Genomic DNA, 24,083 nt, shown 5'->3' with positions numbered 1-24,083 from the left:
TTTGATAACATCCTTTTCAATAGTAACTACTCTTTTTTCTAGTCTTATTTTTTAAATATTTTTATTTTAAAGATTTATTATTTAAAATTTAATATTAAATTTTTGAGATTTAGGGTAAGTCATAATGCTAATCGATAGACTAATTATTTAAGTGAGAATCATTAAATTTATTATCCTTATTACAATCAACCCTTTCTTACACTAGAAAAATGTATTTAATTATATATTTGCTTCTCCTTAATTTAAAGGAATTACTAAATTTTAGTATTAAAAATTTATTTTTTTAAATTGATTATCTTTAAATCATCTATTTTATTAAATAAAAGTATTTACTTAATAAATTCAACTCATATTTCTTTTTGAAATAATAGTTTATAAAGCCAATTAATTATTTTAAAACTTCAAATTTAATCCATATTTTGCTTCATAAAATGTCCAATTAAAAAAGGATGAATACTTTTTTAATTTAATGAAAATATTTTATTTAATAATTTAAAATTTGGTTTTTTTATTGCAAATGATCTATTTAAATAAAGTAATATTTATTCTATTAAATTAAAATACATATTTTAATAAATTACTAATTTTATAAAATTAATTCATCCATCAATATATTTATTTCAGCAAATAATCCAAAGCATTTAAAAATAAATTATTTTATAGAATTTAACTTTTTATCATCAAAATATTTTAGTTTTCTAAATTTAGTTGTTTTTTTTAAAGATTAAAAAGATTGAAGAAATAGATTATTTTTGTAAATTAATTTAGATACGATCGATATATGTAATAAATTTAAAAAAATACTAAATAATATAGAGCTAGGGCAGTTTTTTAGTGTTTTAAATAAAGAAAGAAACTAGATTTTAGATTTTTATTATTTTCATTACTTTAAGGTTAAATAACTTCCTGATACAATAAAAAGGCATCCTATTATGCTAAAGATATTTGGAGCAACTTTGAAAATGAAGACATCAGACAAGAAGCTAAATATGACTTAGGTATATGACAGAGGAATTACAACTGTGGCTTTTTCTAAAAATAATGATTTATTATAGAATATGTTAGCACAATATTAACTAAAGCCAGTTCCTATAAGCATAAATATATTGTTAAGAGTAACATAGCTCTTAATTTCATCTCCGCTACTCATTATAAATATAGTTGAGGCAAAGATAGTACAAAAGTATAAATATTACAACAAAACTTAGATTGTGACTTTTCCGCCTAATTTTCTTGTAGTTACTATAGAAAAACTTAAAAAAGTAACAAAACCAAGTCCATTCAAAAAACCAAGGAATATGTTTGGGCTTTAGGATTGACTGTAAGAATCAAAGAAGTAGTTTAAGATGAAAGGAGGCTTACAGACAAATATGATTCCGATTACACAAAAAAAAATACTGTAAATTAAATATTTAGAAACATGTTCCTTTAGTAGAATTGAAGCTAGTATTGTTGAAAATATAGGATAAGTCATTACAATAGAGGTACAATCTCCCATGGTTAGATACTTTAGCATAGCAACAAAGAAGTAATCTGCTATAAAACCAAAGAGGACTCTTTTCAAAAGCAAACCATAGGCTTCTTTATCCTTAGTGTAGATATTTTAATCGCCTTTGATGGCAATAACTGATGAATTAATTAAAAATGAGCATACTGACCTTAAACAAAATATTTCCATTGCTGAAACATTTGTAACTTTTTTTATAAATGTCCCACTAAGAATAAAAAACACTCCTGATACTAGCATGTACATAATTGCAGTATAAGTTTTTCTTTCTTCTTCATAATAGTTAACAATTTTCTAAGTCTTGTGAAATATGTCTGTGATAATGCTTGTCATTTTCGTTTTGTTTTCAAATTTTTTTACAACAAAAATTGTAATTCTAATTAAGTTATTTTAAAAATTGATTGTTTTCTTTAAAACAAAAATATCATCAAAAGTTAGTTGGTCCACAATTTTTTCAAAATCTTTTAGATTTGCCTAATTTATCATAAAATTTGTCGAAAATTTGCATCAATAATTGAAAAATTAAAGATTGAGAAAAACTTTTAGAAGAAGTGTTGGCATATGTTTTAATTTACAAAAAAGTTGTGGTATTATATTTTGTTATGTTTTCTAAGAAATATTTGGTTTGCTTCTAACGCTTACCTTTCCATAAAGAAATCTATATGATTTTTAGTGATAATTATCAATATATTAAATAAAATAAATTAACTTATAAATTTGGCATAAAGTTGTTATTCTATTCTTAAATTTTATATTTGATTATGATTTTTAATTTATATTATTAACATTTCCCCTGCTTTAACAGTAAATCTATTGATGATTCAAATTCTATTCATATTTTAAATAGTCTCAAAAAAACCTATTTTAATGAGTTTTTAGTTGTGTTTATTTTATTTTTCTATGTCAAAAAACATTATTGCTATTTAGTTATAGAAAATTGAAGTTTATCAAGAGTAATCAGAGTTTTTAAATATTAATTTTACAAAAAAAATTATTAAAAATATAGTTTTTTGAAATGAAATATTCTATTATTTTATTTATCAGTTTGCTTATATCTATTTATATATATATATATTTATTTGTTACTTCCTCATTTATGATTAATTATCTAAAATTGATTTAGGTTATCTATAACAGCTCTAAAAATTCTAAATTAAAAGTGTAAAATTGATTTATTATAATATTAAATTTTTGATTAATTCTAAATTAATTTTTGTCAGTAAAAAATTGTATATTTTTAAAATTAATTTAAATATTTAAATATCTCTGTTTATCATTCAGATTTACTTATTTATATCAATTGGTCATTGAGATTTTAATATAAACTATTATGAGTGTATAATCAATAAATTATCATAAGAATTTAGAGAAAAGGGCCTCATTTGCTATATTACGAATCATTTAGTGTATTTAAATAAAAATAATTACTTTTAAATAATTCATACAGTAGTTATTTATTTCTTATTAGTTCTACTTTAATTATTTTTAATATATCATCTTAAATTAAGGTAGAAATTTATTATTGATTGTCATTTAATAAAAACATATTTAAGAGATTCCTTTTTAATATAAAAATACTGCAATAAGAAGCATAGTTAACTGAGGATGACTTTAAAAATTAATATATTTATTATTTATACGCTTCCTATTGTTTTAGTTTTTTTAATATTAGTTTAAGCTATTTACATTTCTTATAGAGATTCTCTTAATGCTACATTAAATGTTGTTTAGTATATGGAAACTTAGAAAAAAGATAGTTATGATTAAAGAATGCTAATCAGCTACCAATAAATAGGTGTTACAATGTAAACACTGACTTCGTTATTTATAATAGTTGGAAAGTTTTAAAATAAAATTATTTAAGGAAAGATTAAAATAAACCCAATATATTCAAGATATTTGATTAATTCAAATGACTATTCTTTAAACATCTCATCAATAAGTATATAAAATATGAAATCATAGAATACATATTATTTAAATGAGTGGTAAAGTATTATCTAGAATCAATACATTCTATAAATATTTATTCTTATTTTTTTGAAACAATAGGTACTTCAAAAATATCACAAACATAATTAGTCTAAGTGAAGATTAAAAATAAGACCTCCTATAATATGATTTAGGTGGTACTTTTATGTAATTTATAATTAAAAGCATAGATTTATAGTATAATTCCTCATAATTTACTTCCTTCTAGCTCGCTAAAGTTAATAGTGGAATCTTTTATTTCACTCCAGCATATAATTATAGCTTGGCTTCAATTAAAAATCCAAGAAATTGTTAATATTCTAATGAGCTCTATTATGATGTGAGATGTAGTAATTGGTTTTAAAATACATTTAGTTAAAACATTATATAATACCCAAATCCTTATCTTTTAGGAAGTTAAATAAAAGTAGGAATGTGCTAAAACTTGCTCAAGTAATAAATTAACAATTTAATAAAATTAATATATTTATTTATTTTATCTATAATATAGTGATAGTAGCTCCAAGCATTCAGTTATTTGCTAAATATACAACCTTAATTAACTGTAAATTTTAATGAGTAGGTCTCTTTAAAATTTAGACTCATATGTTTTTACAATGTAATGAAATTTATTATCAAAAAAATTATAAAATGACCTTTTTATTTGTGATTGATAACATTTTTAAAATTAATTTAAGGATATGACTTAATTCTTTATATTTAATAATCAAAAATACATTAGGCTTTCATTTATATTAAACTATTTAATTATCATAAAAATATTCAACTTTATTAATTAATTAATTACAGATTTCCAGATACATAACAAGTTGTTTATGACAAAAATAATAATATAACTTATTAGACTTCACCTTACACATTAAGAGAATTACTAAAAAGATATGAATTCGATGATTAAACTATTGATTATATTATGTCTAAATTTCCTTAAAGTTATTTTAAAACACATTAGAATTATAGTCAGGGTGACGATCTAGGCTATTTTGGCCTCGATATTCAAACAGGAATATTTGGTTTATAAGTTGAATGTTAAGGTGTTAAAAAATACATAAATGCTTATTAGGGAAATGTCACATACTATCAAAACGGATAGCAATATACTGACAATATTTTTGTAAATTTTTCTATTATTGATTACGATAATATTTAAAACTTATCTGAAACGATGCAAAAAACAGTTTATAGATACAATGTCAATACATTTATAATTGGATTATTGCTTTCTTCTATTGTTCTTATCTTTACAATTATTTCTACCATCTAAATAACAAATAAATTTTTAAATTCTCTGGATAATTTAATATAAATTTTAAATACATTGCACGAAACTAAAGAGAACTCATGTCTTCTTGTATTTGAAGACGAAATTATAAATTAGATTATTGATTAAAAAAATATTTTTCTTTTCGCAAAAGAGTTTTATGAATTGTTTGAATCTTTCGAAATATTGCTTTAAACTCTTAAATATGCATCATTATAATTAACAAGTGGAAACAAAGACAACTCTTTACTGTCATGGAGTATGGCTGTTAAGTTTTTTCAAGCTACTAATCATTCACATAGAGCATTAGGTATTTGCTGGAATAATATTGGTATGATACATTTCTAACAAAAAAGATACATAGAAGCTGCATAGGCATTTTAAAGTGCAATCATATAAGCTGACTATGAATTGGGATTTTATGATGATATGAATTATCCTTTTAATTTTGATATTAATGAAAATATTTTAGTAATCAAGTTTAAAAGAATTTACTCATACTAACTTTCTATTAAAAAATGGATGAAAAGGAATTAAGATATATCAGTATGGAAAGAGTATAAATAGATCATGATTAACCTAGGAATTTTAGCTGAAAATGTTCCTTAATAGGTGAATCTCAACAAATTAGTTATCGCACTAAATTTAGTAGATTCATTAATTGACTCAAAACAAGCTCTTAAAGCTCAAAAATATATCAACTCTGCATTCATTTCCTTTAAAGATTACTAAAAAGAACTCTAGAATAGTGATTTTGATAATCTAAATTAAAATAAAAGACTATCTCTTTCTAAAAGTTTCTAAAGCTCTGTTTAACTGCAAAGGAAAAGGGCTTAGAGTTAAAATTCTCCCAGCAATATTTAAAGCAGAATTTAACCCTAAAATTCACGAATTACTTATTAAAATAGTTTATTTTCAAATCAAAGTCCTTTTCTGTCTAATTAAAAGCATTTTTTTCCAAATCAGAACATTTCTATTCTAAATTAAAATATTTCAAGCTCTAAAAGAATTTAAAATTAAAATACAAGTTATTAAACTAATTTATTTGAATAATCTCCATTGTTTATAAGTAACTAAAAAATTATGCTTGATACTTCCTATTAAAATGAAAATCATAAAAATTGTTTGCTTAAAGTATAAAAAAAATTAAGTGACTCTTTAGACAACTCTAAAAATTCTTTTTAATTTTGCAAAAATTCTTCAGGATAAAACAAATAACTTTACTAGATAAACGAAAACTTGGAACAAAGCTACAATTCCTTTTGTAAATCTTCAACTAGCTCTTTAAAAATATAAAGTGAGGATAGTTTTACTTAATTAAATTATTTCAAGTCTATTTCTTTTCATGAAAAAAAACTTTTAGTCTAAAAAAGATTTAAACCATAAAGCTGTGTTGGAGACTAACATTTTGAAGAATCTCAGATAGGAAATGAATCTAAATAAGACATTGACCTTGAAATTACTAAACCCTTATAGAAATCTTTATAGCCAGTAAAGTCAATTTTTGAATATGGTTTAGCTTCAAAATAAATTTACATAACTTGGTTTAGAAATAAAATGATTCAGCATATATTTCAAAATAAGAATAAGTAAGAAAGGTAGGCTCTTCTCACAATTCTTAATGAAGACATCGACTATGAATTAAATTAGAATTAAGATATAAATAATAGTCAATTGTTAAGCTAAAAATTTAAAAGTTTTAATAAAAGTCCTGAATTTTAAAATTGTACGACTTCTAATAAAGAATAAACCTTGAACTCGCCTGATATTTTTTTTAGTAAAATAGAAAAGAAAAAGCAAAGCTTATCAAATTTGCTTAAAAGAAAAATTATGAAAATTATAGGTAGTGGTGAAACCAGTAATGGTAATAAATCATCCAATTAAATCGTGTTAAGTAAATAAGAAGGGAGCAAAAAATATAAATAAAATGAAAAAGAATCCAAATTAAATCTTACTTTGAATCAAAAGAAAACAATAAAAATAAGTGAACCAAAATACACAAAAGCACATAAAATAAAAAGTTAAAAAGCTGATGAAACCTAAGAATTAAAAGGGAATACAATTTGGTAATCTTAAAATATTAATCCGTATGATTCTTTTGATTAAAAATCGAAAAATAATAACATATTTGGCAAAAAGAATATTTAAGAAATACCTGAATGTATATTTAATTCGATGATTACTTTTTATCAAGCCAATGTAATGTTTGTTTTAAAGAATTTTACTTAAGCTGCTGAGCTCCTGACACAAATCTTTGAATAAAATTAAACATCCTTGACTTATCTAAATAGTAAAGTGCTTAAGCTACTTTTGTAAATTATTAAAAACTCTAAACTTTCACTACTACCTATTTATAGTATTTAGAGCAGCTATGGTTAGTTTAGTTTGAATTTATCTTTCCTTATTGATTGCAATCAGCAAATGTCTTAATTTTAAGCCTCTAAAATAATTAGTTCGACAGTATTAAAAATACTTTAAGAACCAAATGACAGATTTAACATTCATTTAAATAACAAATTTTAAACAACTTTGGTTAAAGATTTATCTGCATTCAAAGATAAGTATGCAATAATGTTAGAGCTAAAAAATTTATTTTAAAATATTATTATCAATTTTGATAAGGAAAAGCGCTTGTATCCAGATAGTAAGTAATGTTTTGAAGAAAAATAAGGCAATTATTTTAAATATTTTATGTAGAAAGCTCTCTTAAATTTTTTCTAAAATTAATATCATGAGTTTAAAGTTAAACAGTTGTTGAAATAAAACTAAAAAATAGATTTTAAAAAACAGATCAAGAGAATATTAGTAATAATTACTGACCAGAAAATACCAAATATTTCTCAAACTGATAACTAAAAATTAAAACAGTATTCCTAAGATTTAGATATCGATATTATATTGTATGACTTAACATAAAATAGCTAAGATAATTATTTTAGTCAATAAGATATAGAGAATAAAAAGAATCCTAAAATAAATTAGTATCAAAGACTGAATTAGGATTTTATCAAAGAAATCATTACTAATAAAAAAAATCTTGCTAATTATTTAATTAACTAAAGATTAATTATTTAAAAGTTTAATTTTTTTTAATAATTTGAATACTTTTGAATATGAAACCGAAAGCAATCAGCAACTATCAAATATATGTTTTTAATGCTCATTTAAATATTTTGTTTATTGCAATTACTATGTTTATATTTTATTGTAAATATTTTGTTTATTTGTTTAACTAAAATTAAATAAAATTACAATTTCATTGAATAAATAGGTATTTTTAAAAACACATGTTTGACTAAAATACAGTATATAATTTAATATAAAATATAGAAGATAAATTACAATAAAGTTAATTTAGAAAATAAATATTTTTGTAAAATTAAAATAACTCAAACTGAAGTATTTTATATAGTTGTTTATTAGTTATTGAAATTTAGTTAATTATCATCAATTGGGTACTTTTTTAATGCATTTTAGTTTTTTATAAAGTTTTTATTAATACAGGGTTTAATTCTGTTATTTTCAGACGCTATTTCTTATAAGTCTTCTTGTACTTTCATAAAACTGTCATCTTTAATACAATTTTCTGAACATAATTAAAAATTTTAACTAGATTTATGAATTTATGACAACTTATAATCATTAATTTTTATCAAGTTACTTAAATAATTAATTTACAGCTACTTTTCTTCTAAAGTTTAATTATAATTTACAGATTCATTTTATAACAAGCAGCTTTATTAAATTTATGAAATTTCATTTAAATTACTCTATTAAACATTTTGAAAAAATATTTTTTTCTTAGCTTATTTATCAGACTTATCAGAACTTAAAGGTTAATTAGATTACTATTAGTTAACTTGTTAAATTTAAGAACTTTGTTAAGAGAAAATTTCTAATAATTCACTGCCTAGCTCTTCGAATAATTTTTAATTAATTCTAATTAAAATAATTTTTGTAATTTTAAGTTTAAAATCTTATAAAATTACTTTTCTAAGTTGGGATCGTTGTTTTTCTTCAAGAGTAAGTAGGCATCAAATAAATTCTAATTTTGTCAATAAAATAATATTTTTTATCTTAAATATCAAATTAACTTTATTACTTGATAGGCTTCTACAGATGTAAATTCTTATCTCTCTTTCAGTAAATTGTCACCAGAAAGATTTGTAGAGGAGCTCAGAGCAGAACATCCCAATTTTGTTGATTTGTTCAACTCTTTTGCTACTTTCTTCTACATGTTTAAGTCTCTAAAACTTTTATTTTAGTATAATTTTTGCTATTATTTAATTACTGGTTTAGGAAAAAAGTTGAAGAGAGTTAGTTATTCCTAATTTAATATCATTTTTTTTATTTTTTCTATTTCTTGTAATTTATCAAGAATAACATAAATGTCTAAATCTCTATTAGTGAACTGCTAAGCTTTTCTTATTAAATAGTTTTTCTCAGAATTGAATAACTTTCTAAAAGAAATGTAATTTAAGAAGTAACTAAAGCATGCTTTCATTCTTTTAGATTTAGAAATTATTTATTAAAAATACTAAGAAAGTTGATTTCTGAAGGAGTTAACTTATTGTTATGCATAAACAGTTATTTTAAGTGTTGATTTATCAGTCAGTTTAATTTATTCTTAATTTAGTTACAGCTGACTTACTTAGTTTTGTTATACTTCATTTGAAAGAATAGACAATTATCTCTTATTTTAGTAAATTTATTTTTTCTTCTAAACTTTAGGACTTTCTTCATTGTCTAGATATGTTTTGATACCAGAAGCAGTTGAAACCAATTGATTTGAAGCGCTTTTAATTTATAAGATACCTTTTTTACTGTCTTTTCTTAAATCTCCAAGATCTATAACATGAGGTAATGCATCATTAGCATTTTAATTTTTTGATTCTCTTTGGTTCTGTGTATTTGTACTATCTTTTTATGATACTTATTCTTCTGTTCTGGCTATTTCTTAATTTTTTTTATTCTTATTGCTGCTTAACTCAAAATCATACAGCTTATTAGCGAGTTCTAAACGAAATTAAAATTTGTTATATCTAGATACAAATACTTCTAGTAATAAAAATACGCATTTAACAAGGCCTCCAATTTAATACATCAGCTCTGTTAGCTTTTTAAATGACCTTTATATCTTTACAGAGTCTAAGCTCCTTCTTAGTTGCAGTTATAGAAAGGGTTAATCAGAATTGTTAAAGTAGTTATCTTAAACAATTATTGTATTAGTAGGATTAAAAGTAATAAAATTTTCGACAGTTCCACTAGTCTAAAAAAATATATCATTGTCTGTGTTTATCTCTACATCTTTGATGAATAAATCTACATTCTTGAAAGTGTTATAAGGAGAGAATTAGACAGTTTACTAATCTTATATATAAGGTTCTGCGTAATTCGTTGTATCTTAAGGATTTATATTAAAACTAGTTGTGTATATAAGTAACTTAGGGTATTTAACTGATTAAATAAAGCTGCTAAAGTAATCGTCAGAGCCACATTTCTAAGGTCTCCAGCTATTTTAACTTAAATGTAACTCTGATTAGTTGCATCTTGTAACATAAATTCTTATAAATGAAAATCTGTCATTAGTATATATTCCTTCGACTTCAAGCTCCTAGTTAAGCCTTTTTTATTTATTTATTTATTTTTAAAAATGAAACAAGCCTTACAATAAATTATATTGGATATGATAATTAAATGCAAAATATTTCATTCAATGTTTAAAGATGATTCATTTATGTTTTTATTAATAGATTAATTAAAAAATAATGTGTGATTGCTTTTAGCCATTAAATAGTAACTTGTAAAATACTATGCAATATTTAACAAGTTAAGCTTGCAATTTGAATGCTAAATAATCACTACTTTTGATTTCAATAAATTTTGGAAAAAAATTCTGAAGAGTCTTGAAAAAAATTAGTTCTATCAAAGAATTAATAAGATATGTGCTAACATTTATTTATTTATTAATAATCTAAAGATAAAAAAAATATTTTTTTACTTTGGACATATAAAATTTTTTCCAGATGAGAGGATATTCATTTTAGAGTATTATTCTTCTCCAGATAATTAAAAATGTTCTCCACTGCATGGTTCCATTTAGATTTAAGTCGCTGTTTTGGTCCTTACTTGACCCGTCATTATATATGTTCTAATAAATATTAAGCGTAAGCATAATTAAAATTCATGATTTAATATGATAAGTACGTCTGCAGAACTGTGATGTTAAATAATGGATTAGTTGTAAAATCGTTTTTTGGCTATTCAATACCTAGCGCAAACATAAATGATTATTTAGAGAGAGGTAATCTTTGTGGATTTTATGAGTATATTTCTTCTTTTTAAAATTGAACATTACTCTTTGTTACATATCCCATAAAGCCTTTAATTATTAAAAAAATCAATAAAATCAAATATTTAATTCAGCTTTTTTGAATTAATACAATCTCTGAAAAATAAGGCAACAAACAGGATTCCAACTAAGCTTGCAAAAGATCCAACCAAGGTATTATAATGAGTTTTTTTATTCATAACAAGACTTACAGGAACTCCAAATAAGTCTATTTTCTTAATGAAATTTACTAAGTTATCCATATTTGATATTTTACTAATTATATTTGTTTTTAAATTTTAATAAATATAAGCAGATTGACAGGCAAAGTTAAGTCCTCATATGCAATTATGTATGTAAGTTCTAGTAAATCAATTCATTTATTTATTCTATTTTTATATTTATCGTGTGATTACCCCCACTACTAAAATAAATTATGCAAATGATGGTATGAATTAATTAAATAAATAAATATTATAAAAAAATACATACACCACTTTTGTAAATTAGAATGCATATTTATAAATTATTTAACGAATTTAACTGTATCATTATTAAAAATTAAAAAACTTCTAAATAGTTCTACTGGTCGTAAAGTTTCTTTTATTTATTTGTGTAGTAAGTAACAAAAAGAGATATTATTAAAATAAATCTTTTTATTAGAAATATCCAAAAAACAATTTTACATAAATAAATATTTATGTATAATAAATTAGTTTAAAAGCATTAGTAAATTTTAACTATCAAACCAAACAGGTAAGTATATTGATAGATTTTACAATTTTATATTAGTACTTAAGAAGCAATAACTTAATATTATATTGTTATAAATTAAAAATACAATTTATTTTAAAAATATTATTATAGTGAGTTAATTTAGCTGTTCCTGCATTTGAAATATAACTAACCATGATATATTGATTTGTGATATTTCAAATAATTTTTATATTAATAATGAATTTTTTATTGCAAAGTGCTATAATAGATTTTTTTTAAAAATATTTTTCAATAAAAAATATAAAAATTACATTTTATATTTATTAACAAAAAGTGAAAATAAAATTAATTAATTAAAAAATATTTTGAATTTTATTTTTAAATTTATAAAATAATTTTCTATATATCAAAAATTGCTTTAAATTATTCTCAAATAAGAACAGTAAATTATATTTATTTATGATCAGCTATTTGTATCTTCTATATTATTATTAGTTTTTATTTAAAAATTATGCTATAGGTCATTTGGATTATGCTTTAATTAAAGTACAAGATTTTTATTAAATGAAATTTCTTTGAAATTAATATCTGAATCATTAAGAGAATTGGCTTGTAAATTTTTATTTTTATACTCTGGGACAGTCAAGCTGTTACTAAATTAAGATGATGCTAATTCATTTTAATTTTCTTTATTTCTACTCAAAGCATTTTCTAACTTATGTTAACTAAATAATGATTATTAATATTTTTATTAAATTACTAATCCTCCTCCCTATTCTTAATCTTCAAGTTATTTCTCATAATTTAAAGAGTTATTTTTTGTATCTGGTACTAAATCAATTTACTACTTACTTTAAATTTGTTATCCATTCTAATTTTATTTTTCAGGTTTATACTTGCTAATCTTATTTTAATCCTATTTTGTTTTGTTACATTTATATCTATGGTTTTTATTTAATGGTGAGAGCTGTAAAAACATCTAAAATTAATTATTTGTTTCTAAATTAGTCTGCGATATCTCTGAATTTCCAATATTTTTTTAACTTATTACGCTTTAGAGCTCAAATAGATTTTATATTTCTTCTCCTAACTCTTTGATGAGCTTTTGATTTTATCTTTAATTTTTTATATTTTTAAAATTGAATCCAGAAGAGAAAAGTGAATTTTACATTTCATCTTTCTACTCATCTGAGTTTTTGATTACCTTATAAGCATCAAAGAGGTTCTTTTATAATATAACAATAAATTAATTTATTAAATTGATATATTTTTTTAATTAATAAAATACTTTGTAAGCTTAAAATGTGGTAAAAGTATCTCTTTCTTTCATAAAGTGATTGTTATCAGCTAATATTTATTGTTATTAATCTTTATCTTGTTTTAAATAAAGTTAATGCACAAATTTAGATTTTGCTGGCAAAGTTTTATTTTCTATTTATACTTTGTTTTTACTGCTTTAATTTTCATTTTTTATAACAGGCTTTTTAATGAAGTTAAATAAAGTTATTTGTTCTGGCGAAAAAATTATCTTTTTTAGTTTTTCTATTTCTTAAAGTTTATCAAGTATTACATAAATATCTAAATCTATTTTTGAGTATTCTTGCGCTTTTTTTATTAATAAATTCTCTTCTGTTTTAAGGCATTTCCCAAATGTTAAGTAATTCAAGAAATAGCTGATAGACCCTTTTATTTTAACACTTTTATCAGCAATTCGCTAAACATAATCTAATAATATAGATTTCTAATTTTATTTTTAGGCTTAACGAAGAATTTCTATACTTTTTTGTGGACCTCCAGCAGATATTGGCTCAACTTGGTTAAAATTTATCGTATTCTTGTCTTCATTTAAATTGATTTTATCTTAGATGATAACGTTAGATTCTTATTCACCACTTTAAGGTTACTTATTTGCTTTATTTAATATTAAAAAATTAATTAATTATTAAATTTATTTTAAATATGTTTGATAAAATGTAAGTTAAAATTTATTAGAACCTTAAAAAAAAGTGAGTGAAAAACACTTAAGTAATTCTTGCATTAATAAAAACTCTCTCATTCGATAAATAAATAAATAATTGTAAAAAATTTATAAATGTAAATTAATACCATTTTATCTATCAAAATCTTTTTGTGAATAGTTATTTTAACTTAAATTTTTTTAGCTTGGATTGCAAAGGAGTTGATTTTCCATGATTTGCTCTATAGAGGAAATAGTTATTTTATTATTTTGTTGCTTTTCGCCTTTGTTCTTTTGGGAGTTTAAGATGTTAAATTCGTATAATTTATTAGCCAATTCTAATCGAAAATTAAATCTATTGTATTTCGCTAAAAAAAATCCTAACACAAGAAATACGCACTTTATCAAACCTCCTATTTGGATCATTAGCTCAGCTATTTTAGTAAAGGAACGGTTTATAGTGATAGTATAAGGACTTCTTCTTAAGTAGAGCGTTACAAAAGTACTACTACCAGTGATATAGTCAGAAGTTTCTTTTATTTCATCGATATTTAGAGTAAGATAGGTTTCTTCTCTTGGGTTTTTTGTGAGTATAACATTTTCATCTGTGTGAATGATATTTTTTTTGATATAAATATCTGCACTTTTAACCATAAAATTAGGTGAAAATGTAAAACTTTATTAATCCTAAATATAACCCTAAGCATATTTGTTTGTATTTGCAGGAATAATGTTAAAATTAGTAGTATAAAAAATAAATCTTGGTCTTTAAACATATTTTATATATGCGTCGTAATTGCTCTGAGTACCACAATCTAGTGGATTCCAAGTTCGTTTATCATATTTCTTGAAATTAGGATCACACCTTGTAACCACTATCTTAATAAAAGAAAACAAATCATTTGTGTATAGGCCCTATGCCTCTATTTTTTAGCCTAAACTAATATAAATAAATTTTTAAAATACTCATAAATTTAAGAATAAAAGAAGAAGTAAGTTGTATTGTTTATTTCGGGTAATTTATAGATTATTAAAAAAGTCTTTAATTGAAAAATAAAAAGTCTTTAATTTTTATATTACACAAATATTGATGTATGATAGATATTTTAAATTTATTTAGTTATCATTGCATCGATTCAAGTATTCAAATGATAACATTTCGCTACTAATTAAGAGACTATTTATTTTTTTTAATTCTTAATTTTTTATAAAAACTTCTTATCAAGTTTTTTTCCACTATACTAAAAAGGGTCTTAATACTTACAAACTTTTTGATATATCTTTAACAAATAGTTTGAAAAGCATAGCTTTTTTTAATTTTATTAATTGAATTTTTTCTTATTAATTAATAATTTGACCAGAATTCTTATTGATTATTTATTATTATTAAAATTTACTTCCCACCACTAAAATAAAATGCAAACATTTACAAAAAAAAGATTTTGATTGGTGCGAAGGGATGGGTGTATGTAGGTTTGATTAAATTTCAGATAATGTATCCAAATAAAAATCTTAAATAAACAAAAGTTGTTATATCTCTTTATATTATTTTACCTAGGACAAAGAAAATTCCTACTGTTTAAAATAGTTATTTTACTATATTTATCTTGACCCATTAAACTAAAGTGCTTTTCAGAACAAGGCTCCATATCTAAGTAAATAATTTAAGTTTTTTTTGTACCTCCTTCCATAATATAATAGCTAAAAATAATATATCAAGAAAATACTTTGATTTAATAATTATTAACAAATTAATTAATCAATAAATACGTTTAAATCACAGTAATATTAAAAAAGGGATATATAGTAAAGTCATTATTTGGTTGTTCGAACCCTAAAGCAAACATAAAACTATTTTCATTTAGTTAAATTAAGTCAGGAGATTATTAGTACTGATTATCTATAGTGAATTATGCCCTATCCTTTTTAACAAAGCTTAAAAAATCTATTTCATTATTTTTTAACATTAACATCCTCAAATAAACGAATAAAATTAATTTTAATCACTTTGCCAAAAGAATGCGAAGATGAAGATAATTGCGATTATACTCATAATAGAACCTGCTAAGCTTTTATAGTGAGTCTCTTTGTTCATCACTAAAGCAACAGGCACACCAAATAAATCAATACCTTTGATGAGGTTGCATAATTTTTGAACTACCATTGTTCTTAGTTTAAATCTATCTGATTTATCTATCAATTACTTCAATATATATTTTGAGGTAAATTTTGTTTTTTTGTAAATTAAATTCATTATTTAATTGACTGTTTTGATTCTTTTATTAAATTGTAAAAAGAAAGTTAGATTTAAGCTTTTCTTTTTTAAGTAACCTTACTTATCTTCTGCATGAATATATCTCAAATTTAAAAACAATAAAGATTTATTTTTCACTTTTGTATACTTATATAAAAAAAGTATATAGAGTAAGATTAAATATTGTTTATTGAGGTTATTTAATTACTTTATTTACATATTATTTAATTGATGAAGATATATTAATTATTACAACCGTCATCAAAAATGGCTATATGAATTAAATTATTTAACAGAATTATTAATTTTTATTTTCAATTATTACAATTTTTATTTATTTTATTTTATTCATAATATTATAAAAACCTTTTATTTGATATTTAAATTTTAAAAAATTGGAAAAGAAATTAAATTATAAAGATAAAAATAAAATAAAAATAACTAATTAAATATAAAGTAGACATCAGTATCTTTATTTATATGCCATGTAATCTCTAATTACTCTAAATTATTTTTGATCTGAGCTATCAATACTATGTTTCAAAAATTCAATTTTTAATTAAGTATTTATTTACTTATTATAGCAAAAATTTAAATTATAAACCCTATATTAATTTTTTAATACTATTTTTTGAAATAATAAGATGTAAAATATTTTTAATATCAAGCCTTCATAGTTTATTCAAGTAAATAAAATCTGTAATTGGCAATAAGCTTGTAAAATTATTAAATTAATAAATTTTGTATTAAATTGATCTTTAATGAAATTATTAGTTTTATTAATTTATTTTTTATCATATTTTAAAAATGAAAGCAAGATCCTTATAAATTTAAAATGTATTTTATATTTGTATATAAAGAATTTTTCAAAAATTTTCTAAAATACTTTTATTTTATTAAAAAAATTGGTAATAATTTACATTTTAAATAAAATTAGAAACTTTGAATTTATTAAATAGATTTTGAAATAAAAAATGGATATATAAGTAACCAAATTTAAAATGAATTAAAGAAAAATTAAATAAAATGAAGAATAGCTTAATTAACTTGATTATATTTTTTATTGATTTTGATTTAATTACTGTTGAAAATTGATAAAAAATAATTAGGCCATTAAATAAGCAAAATTTTACTTTTGGTGTTTTTAATAAACATATCTTTGCAAATACTCTTCATATAATTTAATAAAAATATGGCTCAGAATTATTTTATTAATTTAATTTATAATATGAAATGCTATTTGAAGCTTAAATTACTATTTTATAATTTATAAAATAATATTTAATTCAAAAAAAACATTTTTTTAAAAATTCATGCTAGATTATTAATTAAAAACACAAATAAATAAAATCATCATGATTAATTAAGCCAAACAAACAACAAAATTGAAATAGGTGAAAAATAAATATTAAAAGGTTGAGAACTAATTAAAGAATGAATCTTAAATAAAAACTGTATGGTAATTATTATAGAAATTTGTAAAACGACTTATTGTAATAATATTAAAAATAATTCTTTGAAAAAAATTACTAGTGAAGGTTATTTCATAAATAGAGATCTGAGAATAACTGAAATGTAAAAATAAGTCAGCAATGGAAAATGTGTAAATGGAATATTTATTATTGAGAAGTGTAATAAGGAATAATAATAAAATACAAGTTGGATAAGCTAGCTAGTTAGATTGTTAAAGAAATTAAAATTTAGAAAATAAGCAATATAAATTTTGTATATTTAATTTTATAATTATTACTAATATTAACTTTACAACTTTATATTAAATTATTACTTTTTTTAATTATTTTCAAGAAGATTTTTTATATGTAAAGGGAAATCAATATAGATAGAGAAATCCATATAATTAGTGATTAATAATTAGGTACAAACATCTAACTTTTAAATGATGAAAAGCAGATGAAGTCTATAAAAAATTTTTAAGAAGACAATTAAAATTTTGCTGAAAATTAGCATAACTATTACAAACCAGGCATGAGTTCAACCTCGCCAAATACTTATCATTATTATAGGAACGAAATAAACTAAATATAAGAAAGCAACAATATTTCTTACAACTAAACTCCTTAAATGCTTTCTCTTTAGAGTTTTAAAGAATAGAACTAAAATATGAGTTTTGAAAGGTTAAAAAACCATACAAACAGGTAAAATTCTCACTTCAAGTAATAGATTCCAGCTATATAGCTTAAGGGCGATGAAGATAGCTAATCTGTTCATACTAATTTTAGACAAGTTGATTCAATTAAGGAGAGAGATTGTGGTTCTTCATCTCATTCTAATTCATTTAGTAGGATTCGCAGGGATTCTTAATAAGGTCAATCTGAAGTAAGAACTAATAGTTTAAATCCTTAAACAAAATATGCATTAGCTAAGATAAGTAAAAAGAATGGAGATATTTTCTAATCGTATCATGAAGATGATGAAAAATAAAATAGAAAAGATTCAAAATTTTTATCTGTTCATGCTCCATCAATTTATAAGCCAGATGATGCGAATGATAGCTTGAGCGTATCTAAATTCCAAAAAAGCGGATACTTATCTGTAAGAGGAAATAACTCTTTTTAAAAAGAGAAATCTGACTAATAAGAATCTTAAAATTAAGGTACAAAAAGCTACAGAGATGATATCTCTGAGCTACAACAAACTATATTTAATCGTCCGCGATTGGGACTAAATATGCTTTGGAAAAAAAGATCTCTATCTATCATATAAAAAGTAGCTCGATTTATAAACATAATTCTTTTGTTTAGTATGAAAAAAAGATTTAAATAGCTTAAAAAGTCTGATTTCGAATTAATAGGAGACTATGCGAGTAGCTATGAATATTATTTGTACAAGGACTAGTTTGAGAATTAAGTAATAACATTCTTATAATTCATTCATACATAATTTTTTTATTTGTAATAATCTCTTCAAGCTTTTAAATACAAAAATTTCCAATTAATATTATAAGAACACAGCTTTTTGCTAAAAATTATCATAAAAAACATTGAAAATAATTCAAGCATTAACTTTAATTGTAATCCAAACTTTTTATGCAAACCATTAATTCTTCCAGATAAAATAAGATACTTTAGTGTTTATAAATAGTTGTAAATGATAATTTAGAATAGTAAGGAAGGAAGGAAGGATACTTGCAAAAATTTTTAAATTAAGATGATGGGATTTATTGATTAGTTAGTACTTAATTTAATCAAAAATAATTCAAATTAACCAAATTATTTAGTTAGTTAGATAGCTAGATAGTACACAGTACGTCAACCAATTATTATCATACTAATAAGCGAATTAATTAAGTTATTTATTTCTTGTACAAATTAATAAAGATCAATTCAAAAAAGTTGAGAAAAATATTAAAGAAAAAGTGTAAGCTGTGCAATTTTAATAAACTGCATTTTTGTATTTTTGGAAATGTTGAGGAAGAGTAACAAGTTTAAAAGTAACATCTAATTATTATATTTTTAATATTAATAGAAAACATCTCTGTACTAAAAAGTTGCTTTCACGCTTTTTGAAGGATTAAATAGTAGATTTTTATATTAACATATGATTAATATCAGTTTTAAGTAATTATTTATCTAAAAAATATACAGAAAATTTTAAAAGTATGAGAGAATTCTGTAATCTTTAAGTGCTTAAGCCTTATTAAACGATTAAGTTGTTATGGGACATTCTGATGGTAGGAATTACTACTTTAAATATAGTTTTAGTGTAACTAACCATTTATTTTTATTTAATTTCAAATTTCGAATCTAATTTAAAATTAATTTAGACCTTTGATTTGCTTTGTTGATAGCATTGACGATACCAGCTAGTGGATTTAATTGTATAAATTATTTGTTTATTGAAAAATAAAAATATTTATTTGTATATTTTAACTTAAAATGCAGCATTTACCTCTCAAGCATAGCATTTATTGCTGATATTTTTATAACTCTTAACACCGCTTTCTTTTAGTCTGGTGTAATACAAGAAAATAGAGGTTAGATAATTAAAAGATATATCAAATGTAATTCAATTATTTAATTTTATTATTAATTTTAAATTTTGTAATTTTAATTATTAACAGAAGATCTCTTACTTGATATTGTAACCCTATTACCTTATATTTCCGGAGCTGCAGGTTTAAGCAAATATCTTTTGCTACTTATTATATTAAAAGCATACAAGGTATTATTACTTATTTTATCTTACAATAGGCATTAAAAAGAATAAATTAAATTTTGATTCTGTATAGTACTATTGATTTTATTTATTTGCTAGATTCATTCGTAGCTTAAATAAAATTCATGCTTTTTATTAATTGGTTAATCTACCTATCCTTTTATTATCTATTTTAAGCTAATTAAATTTTTATTTTTAGTAGTAATTTACAAATATTAAATCGATTTTATGTAAACTAAAATAAAGCTTACTTAGATTAGAAAACATCTGGTTGAAACAATTTAGCCAGGCGAAAAATTTCTTATTGTTATAAGAATTATAAATGTATTTCTACTTATATTTTTCATTGCTCACTTGATAGCAACTGGATTTATTTGGGTTGCTATGCAGTAATATCAAACACAAGATGACTATGACAGCGTAGTTACTTGGATTTCTAAAGCCGGACTACTTTATAAACCTTGGGGTTAAGTATATTTGAATGCACTTTACTGGGCCATCATATCAATGTAATTTCTTAAGCTTTTAACATATTCTATATTTATTTGTTTTAAAACATAGGATTACTATTGGGTATGGAGACATTACTCCTTAGACAGTTGAGGAAAAGGCTTATACTATTTCAAGTAAAACAATAAAATATGTTTCCTTTTTTAAATTTTTTTATATTAAAATTATTTAGTTTGCATGATATCAAGTGCTGTCTTTGCTTATTGCATTAACACAAGTAATTTTTAAGTTATTGATTTATATGAAAAAATATTCTAAATTTTTATTTTAAAGTCAGCCAAATTATTTCAGACTTGAAGTAAAAATAGAAGAAGCTAAAAGCAAGAATAAAAAATTTAAACTAATTCCTAGATACTAGAGGCTTAGACAAACATTTGTAAATTAAAGTAAGAAAATTTATAGAGCACATTCATATTTCAGAAGAGTTCGAAGGATCAGCTATGAAGGATTTAGAAATTATACCCAAACAAATTAAATAAGAAGTTTAAATTGATATTTATGGAAAAATTTTGAAAAAAATTCAGCTATTTTAGTTTAACTTTTCTGAGGAGGCCATAAACAACTTGGCTCTTAAAGTAACTGAATCCAGTTTCACAGCTGGTGAATTCCTGTTTAGGGTATGCAATAATTTTTTTAAATAAAGTTTTTAGACAGACATTAAAATTAAAATAAAACAGTAAGGAGAGTAGTCTGAAAAGATGTATATTTTGATGTAAGGAAAAGTTGAGCTATAAATAGAAATGAAGAGTAAAGATAAAGAAGATTTATAAAGTACAATATATGTTCTTGAAAAGGGACAAATATTTGGAGTTGAAGAGTTTTTTGGTGAGCACACAAGAAACTTCACAGCTAAGGCAGTAGATGTCAGCAGAGTTATAGAAATTTCTTAAAAAAATATTATTTAATCGCTTTCATCGACATCATAAAATGATATTGTAATATTATTCATTCATTTGCTTCTTTTATTTGTTGAAGAAAATAAATAATAAATTTTATTTTGAAATTCTACAGGAAAAATTTCAAATGATGAAGGACAAAGTTAAATTCTCGAATTCGACAAGAGGACTAGGAGTCTAGTGTTACTATTGTCTAAGATATACTCACAGCTATTAAGACTGTCCAAATTTTAATGTATCAAATAATAAGCTTGTGTGTTTAGCAAAATATAACTACAGCTAAAATATTTTGGTTAGAAATGAATATAGAAGGTGTGGTAAAAAGATTAATTCAGTCGCTTTAAAACCTTTCCTGTCAAACAGCGTCGACTATTATCTCCATTATAGATAGTTTTAAGATAATAATAAATAAACTGATGGATTTACAGGTTAAAAATTATCTTTTATCAATGCAATTAATTTCAATTAATTTTATTTTTATTAGAGGACACAGTTGAAAATGTGAGACCGAGAAACATATCTAACTTTAGCTACCATATGAACTCTCAAAGAAACATATTCAAGAATTACATAAGTGGCAATGACTCTAATAATTAAACATCTATAAAATTAGCAGCTGCACCTAATCCATAACCTTCTTTGATGCTTGTCGAAGCACTAGACTAATAATTTTAGCTCTAACAGTAATAACAATATCAATTGTCTTAGTAGTCAGAAAACATGCTTGAAGATAGACCATCCATTTCTAATATTAGACCAAATTATAAAAATTTAAGATAAAAAAGTAGGGAACACAGTGTAAATAGAATCTAAAAGAGAAATCTAACTAATATTGTTGAAGAGAGGTCATTCATGAATGAAACAAATATAACTTCGAATCCATCTTAATTTTAATCCAATCTAAATGCTATGAGTAGCAATAATCAAGTTTTGCTTAGAAATTCTACAGGAATCAGAAATTTAACTTGGAATGGTGTTTAATAGAATTTGTACTAGCATTAATTTTCAAATCCAAAATTTGATAGCACAAATGATAATCAAGACCAAAACTAAAAATCCCCAAGTCTCCTTCACTATTAATTATCTCCTCAACTTTTACCATAAAACATTTTATCAAATAATAGTCTAAACTCTATTCCTAATCCTACAAGTAGTATTAATGTAAACTACAATAATAACACTACAACTAATAACTCGGCAATGAACAATAATTATATTCCTACTGTAAACAGTGCATTTGGAACTAATATTTAGAACGATCTTGTTGCTGGTAAGACTTCTTCGAATTATATTTCTTTAAATGAAAGAAGAAACTCTTTAGCTACTCCAAAAAATAATGTGTACAGCAATACGAATAATAATCTGAGTCAAGGTGGAAATCAACAATAAAGAGATTAAAATGGTAACCCTAATTAAAGCCTTTCTTAACAGTTTATTCAAACCTAAAACAGTAATCAACCAACTAACAGCGAGCTTAATGCCTTTAAAAATTAGTTAAATAACAATGAGCTCCAAATTGAAATTTAATCTATTAGAAATATAAAAGCCTCGAGCAACTGGGAGATAGAATCCATGAAATTATTTGATAAATTTAGAATCTACAAATAATACTTCCCCTACAATAATATAGATAAAGTTCTAGTCAGAGTGAACGGAGCCTATTTCCTTATTTAACAAAAGAGAGAAAGAAATAAGAAAAAGATGTCATTGAAGAAATTAATGAAGAAAAATAGTATTATGATTGATGGAGGATTATTAAACTCTTCTAAAAAAAATACATCTAAGAAATTTAGTTTAAACAATATGGATATAAATTCTATTAATATTAAATAGCCAAATACACCATCTAAATCTAAAGAAAAAGATAGAGATAGTCAAAAATATTTGTATACAAAAGACAAAAGTTTATCAGGTGGTGGGTAAAATATGAGGCCTCATAAATTTAGTCATTAGGATTCAACAACGATTAATAATCCAATTTGATGTTTCTGTAATTGAAAAATATATATTGCTTTATTTAATAAGTTATCTTAAATTTATCTTACATTATTAATATGTATAATTTGATTTGGTAAGTTTGGATTTTAGATAATAAAATATCAATTAAATAACCCAAAGTTTATTTATTAATCAATTAAAAAGATATTTACATTTATTTGCTTACAAGTTAAATTTAAAGAAAGAAAGATGATTCTTTTAATAGAAATTTTGATAAGATACTCTATGTTTTTAGTATTAATTTTGTTAATAGATATATCTCAATTAATTTTATGTTTAAACCTAAATACTCTAATTATTTTCAAAATTTTTTGTTTTATCTAAATCAATCAATTCAGATTGCATTTAAATTTAATTTACTCCTTGATATAGTTTATTTATATCATTATTAAGTATATAAATTATTTTAAATATTAAACTATTCTTAGAAGAAGATAAAATTTTGGTTTAATAAATTAATATTTTAGATAGTGAGACAGTTTTA

The 24,083-nt window shown here is 22.4% G+C and overlaps 6 protein-coding genes across 6 annotated transcripts; 3 read left to right on the top strand and 3 right to left on the bottom strand. All coding sequences in view use genetic code 6, as the record gives it.

Moving 5' to 3' along the window:
- Window positions 1-880: 880 nt before the first annotated feature.
- On the bottom strand, window positions 881-1,840 carry TTHERM_00309830 (integral membrane protein DUF6 containing protein; the record flags this gene model as incomplete). The annotated part of the gene is made up of 1 exon (XM_001021059.1): window positions 881-1,840. The coding sequence occupies one exon, from the start codon at window positions 1,838-1,840 to the stop codon at window positions 881-883; it is 960 nt and encodes a 319-aa protein (XP_001021059.1).
- A 1,620-nt stretch (window positions 1,841-3,460) lies between these two features.
- Window positions 3,461-7,579, top strand: TTHERM_000307842 (tetratricopeptide repeat protein; the record flags this gene model as incomplete). The annotated part of the gene is made up of 5 exons (XM_012798866.1): window positions 3,461-3,495; window positions 3,560-3,931; window positions 3,990-4,043; window positions 4,289-7,408; window positions 7,537-7,579. 5 exons carry the CDS (start codon window positions 3,461-3,463, stop codon window positions 7,577-7,579), a joined length of 3,624 nt encoding a protein of 1,207 aa, XP_012654320.1.
- A 1,792-nt stretch (window positions 7,580-9,371) lies between these two features.
- On the bottom strand, window positions 9,372-9,758 carry TTHERM_000307831 (hypothetical protein; the record flags this gene model as incomplete). The annotated part of the gene is made up of 1 exon (XM_012798865.1): window positions 9,372-9,758. The coding sequence occupies one exon, from the start codon at window positions 9,756-9,758 to the stop codon at window positions 9,372-9,374; it is 387 nt and encodes a 128-aa protein (XP_012654319.1).
- Window positions 9,759-11,082: 1,324 nt separating this feature from the next.
- On the top strand, window positions 11,083-11,503 carry TTHERM_000307820 (hypothetical protein; the record flags this gene model as incomplete). Its single annotated transcript, XM_012798864.1, has 2 exons — window positions 11,083-11,265; window positions 11,405-11,503. The coding sequence occupies 2 exons, from the start codon at window positions 11,083-11,085 to the stop codon at window positions 11,501-11,503; spliced, it is 282 nt and encodes a 93-aa protein (XP_012654318.1).
- Window positions 11,504-12,271: 768 nt separating this feature from the next.
- TTHERM_00307810 (transmembrane protein, putative) lies at window positions 12,272-15,929 on the bottom strand (the record flags this gene model as incomplete). The annotated part of the gene is made up of 6 exons (XM_001021055.2): window positions 12,272-13,033; window positions 13,097-13,719; window positions 13,915-14,705; window positions 15,320-15,466; window positions 15,536-15,710; window positions 15,773-15,929. 6 exons carry the CDS (start codon window positions 15,927-15,929, stop codon window positions 12,272-12,274), a joined length of 2,655 nt encoding a protein of 884 aa, XP_001021055.2.
- A 1,908-nt stretch (window positions 15,930-17,837) lies between these two features.
- Window positions 17,838-23,584, top strand: TTHERM_00307790 (cyclic nucleotide-binding domain protein; the record flags this gene model as incomplete). The annotated part of the gene is made up of 13 exons (XM_001021053.3): window positions 17,838-18,887; window positions 19,506-19,557; window positions 19,625-19,742; window positions 19,804-19,857; window positions 19,922-20,040; window positions 20,101-20,201; window positions 20,442-20,704; window positions 20,757-20,821; window positions 20,878-20,922; window positions 20,979-21,322; window positions 21,383-21,640; window positions 21,717-22,029; window positions 22,086-23,584. 13 exons carry the CDS (start codon window positions 17,838-17,840, stop codon window positions 23,582-23,584), a joined length of 4,281 nt encoding a protein of 1,426 aa, XP_001021053.3.
- Window positions 23,585-24,083: the final 499 nt, after the last annotated feature.

Source organism: Tetrahymena thermophila (genome assembly GCF_000189635.1).
Source record: "Tetrahymena thermophila SB210 genomic scaffold scf_8254551, whole genome shotgun sequence".
Taxonomy (NCBI): Eukaryota; Ciliophora; class Oligohymenophorea; order Hymenostomatida; family Tetrahymenidae; genus Tetrahymena; species Tetrahymena thermophila.
Note: the sequence above shows the minus strand (reverse complement) of the source record. Positions and strands in the feature narration are given on the sequence as shown.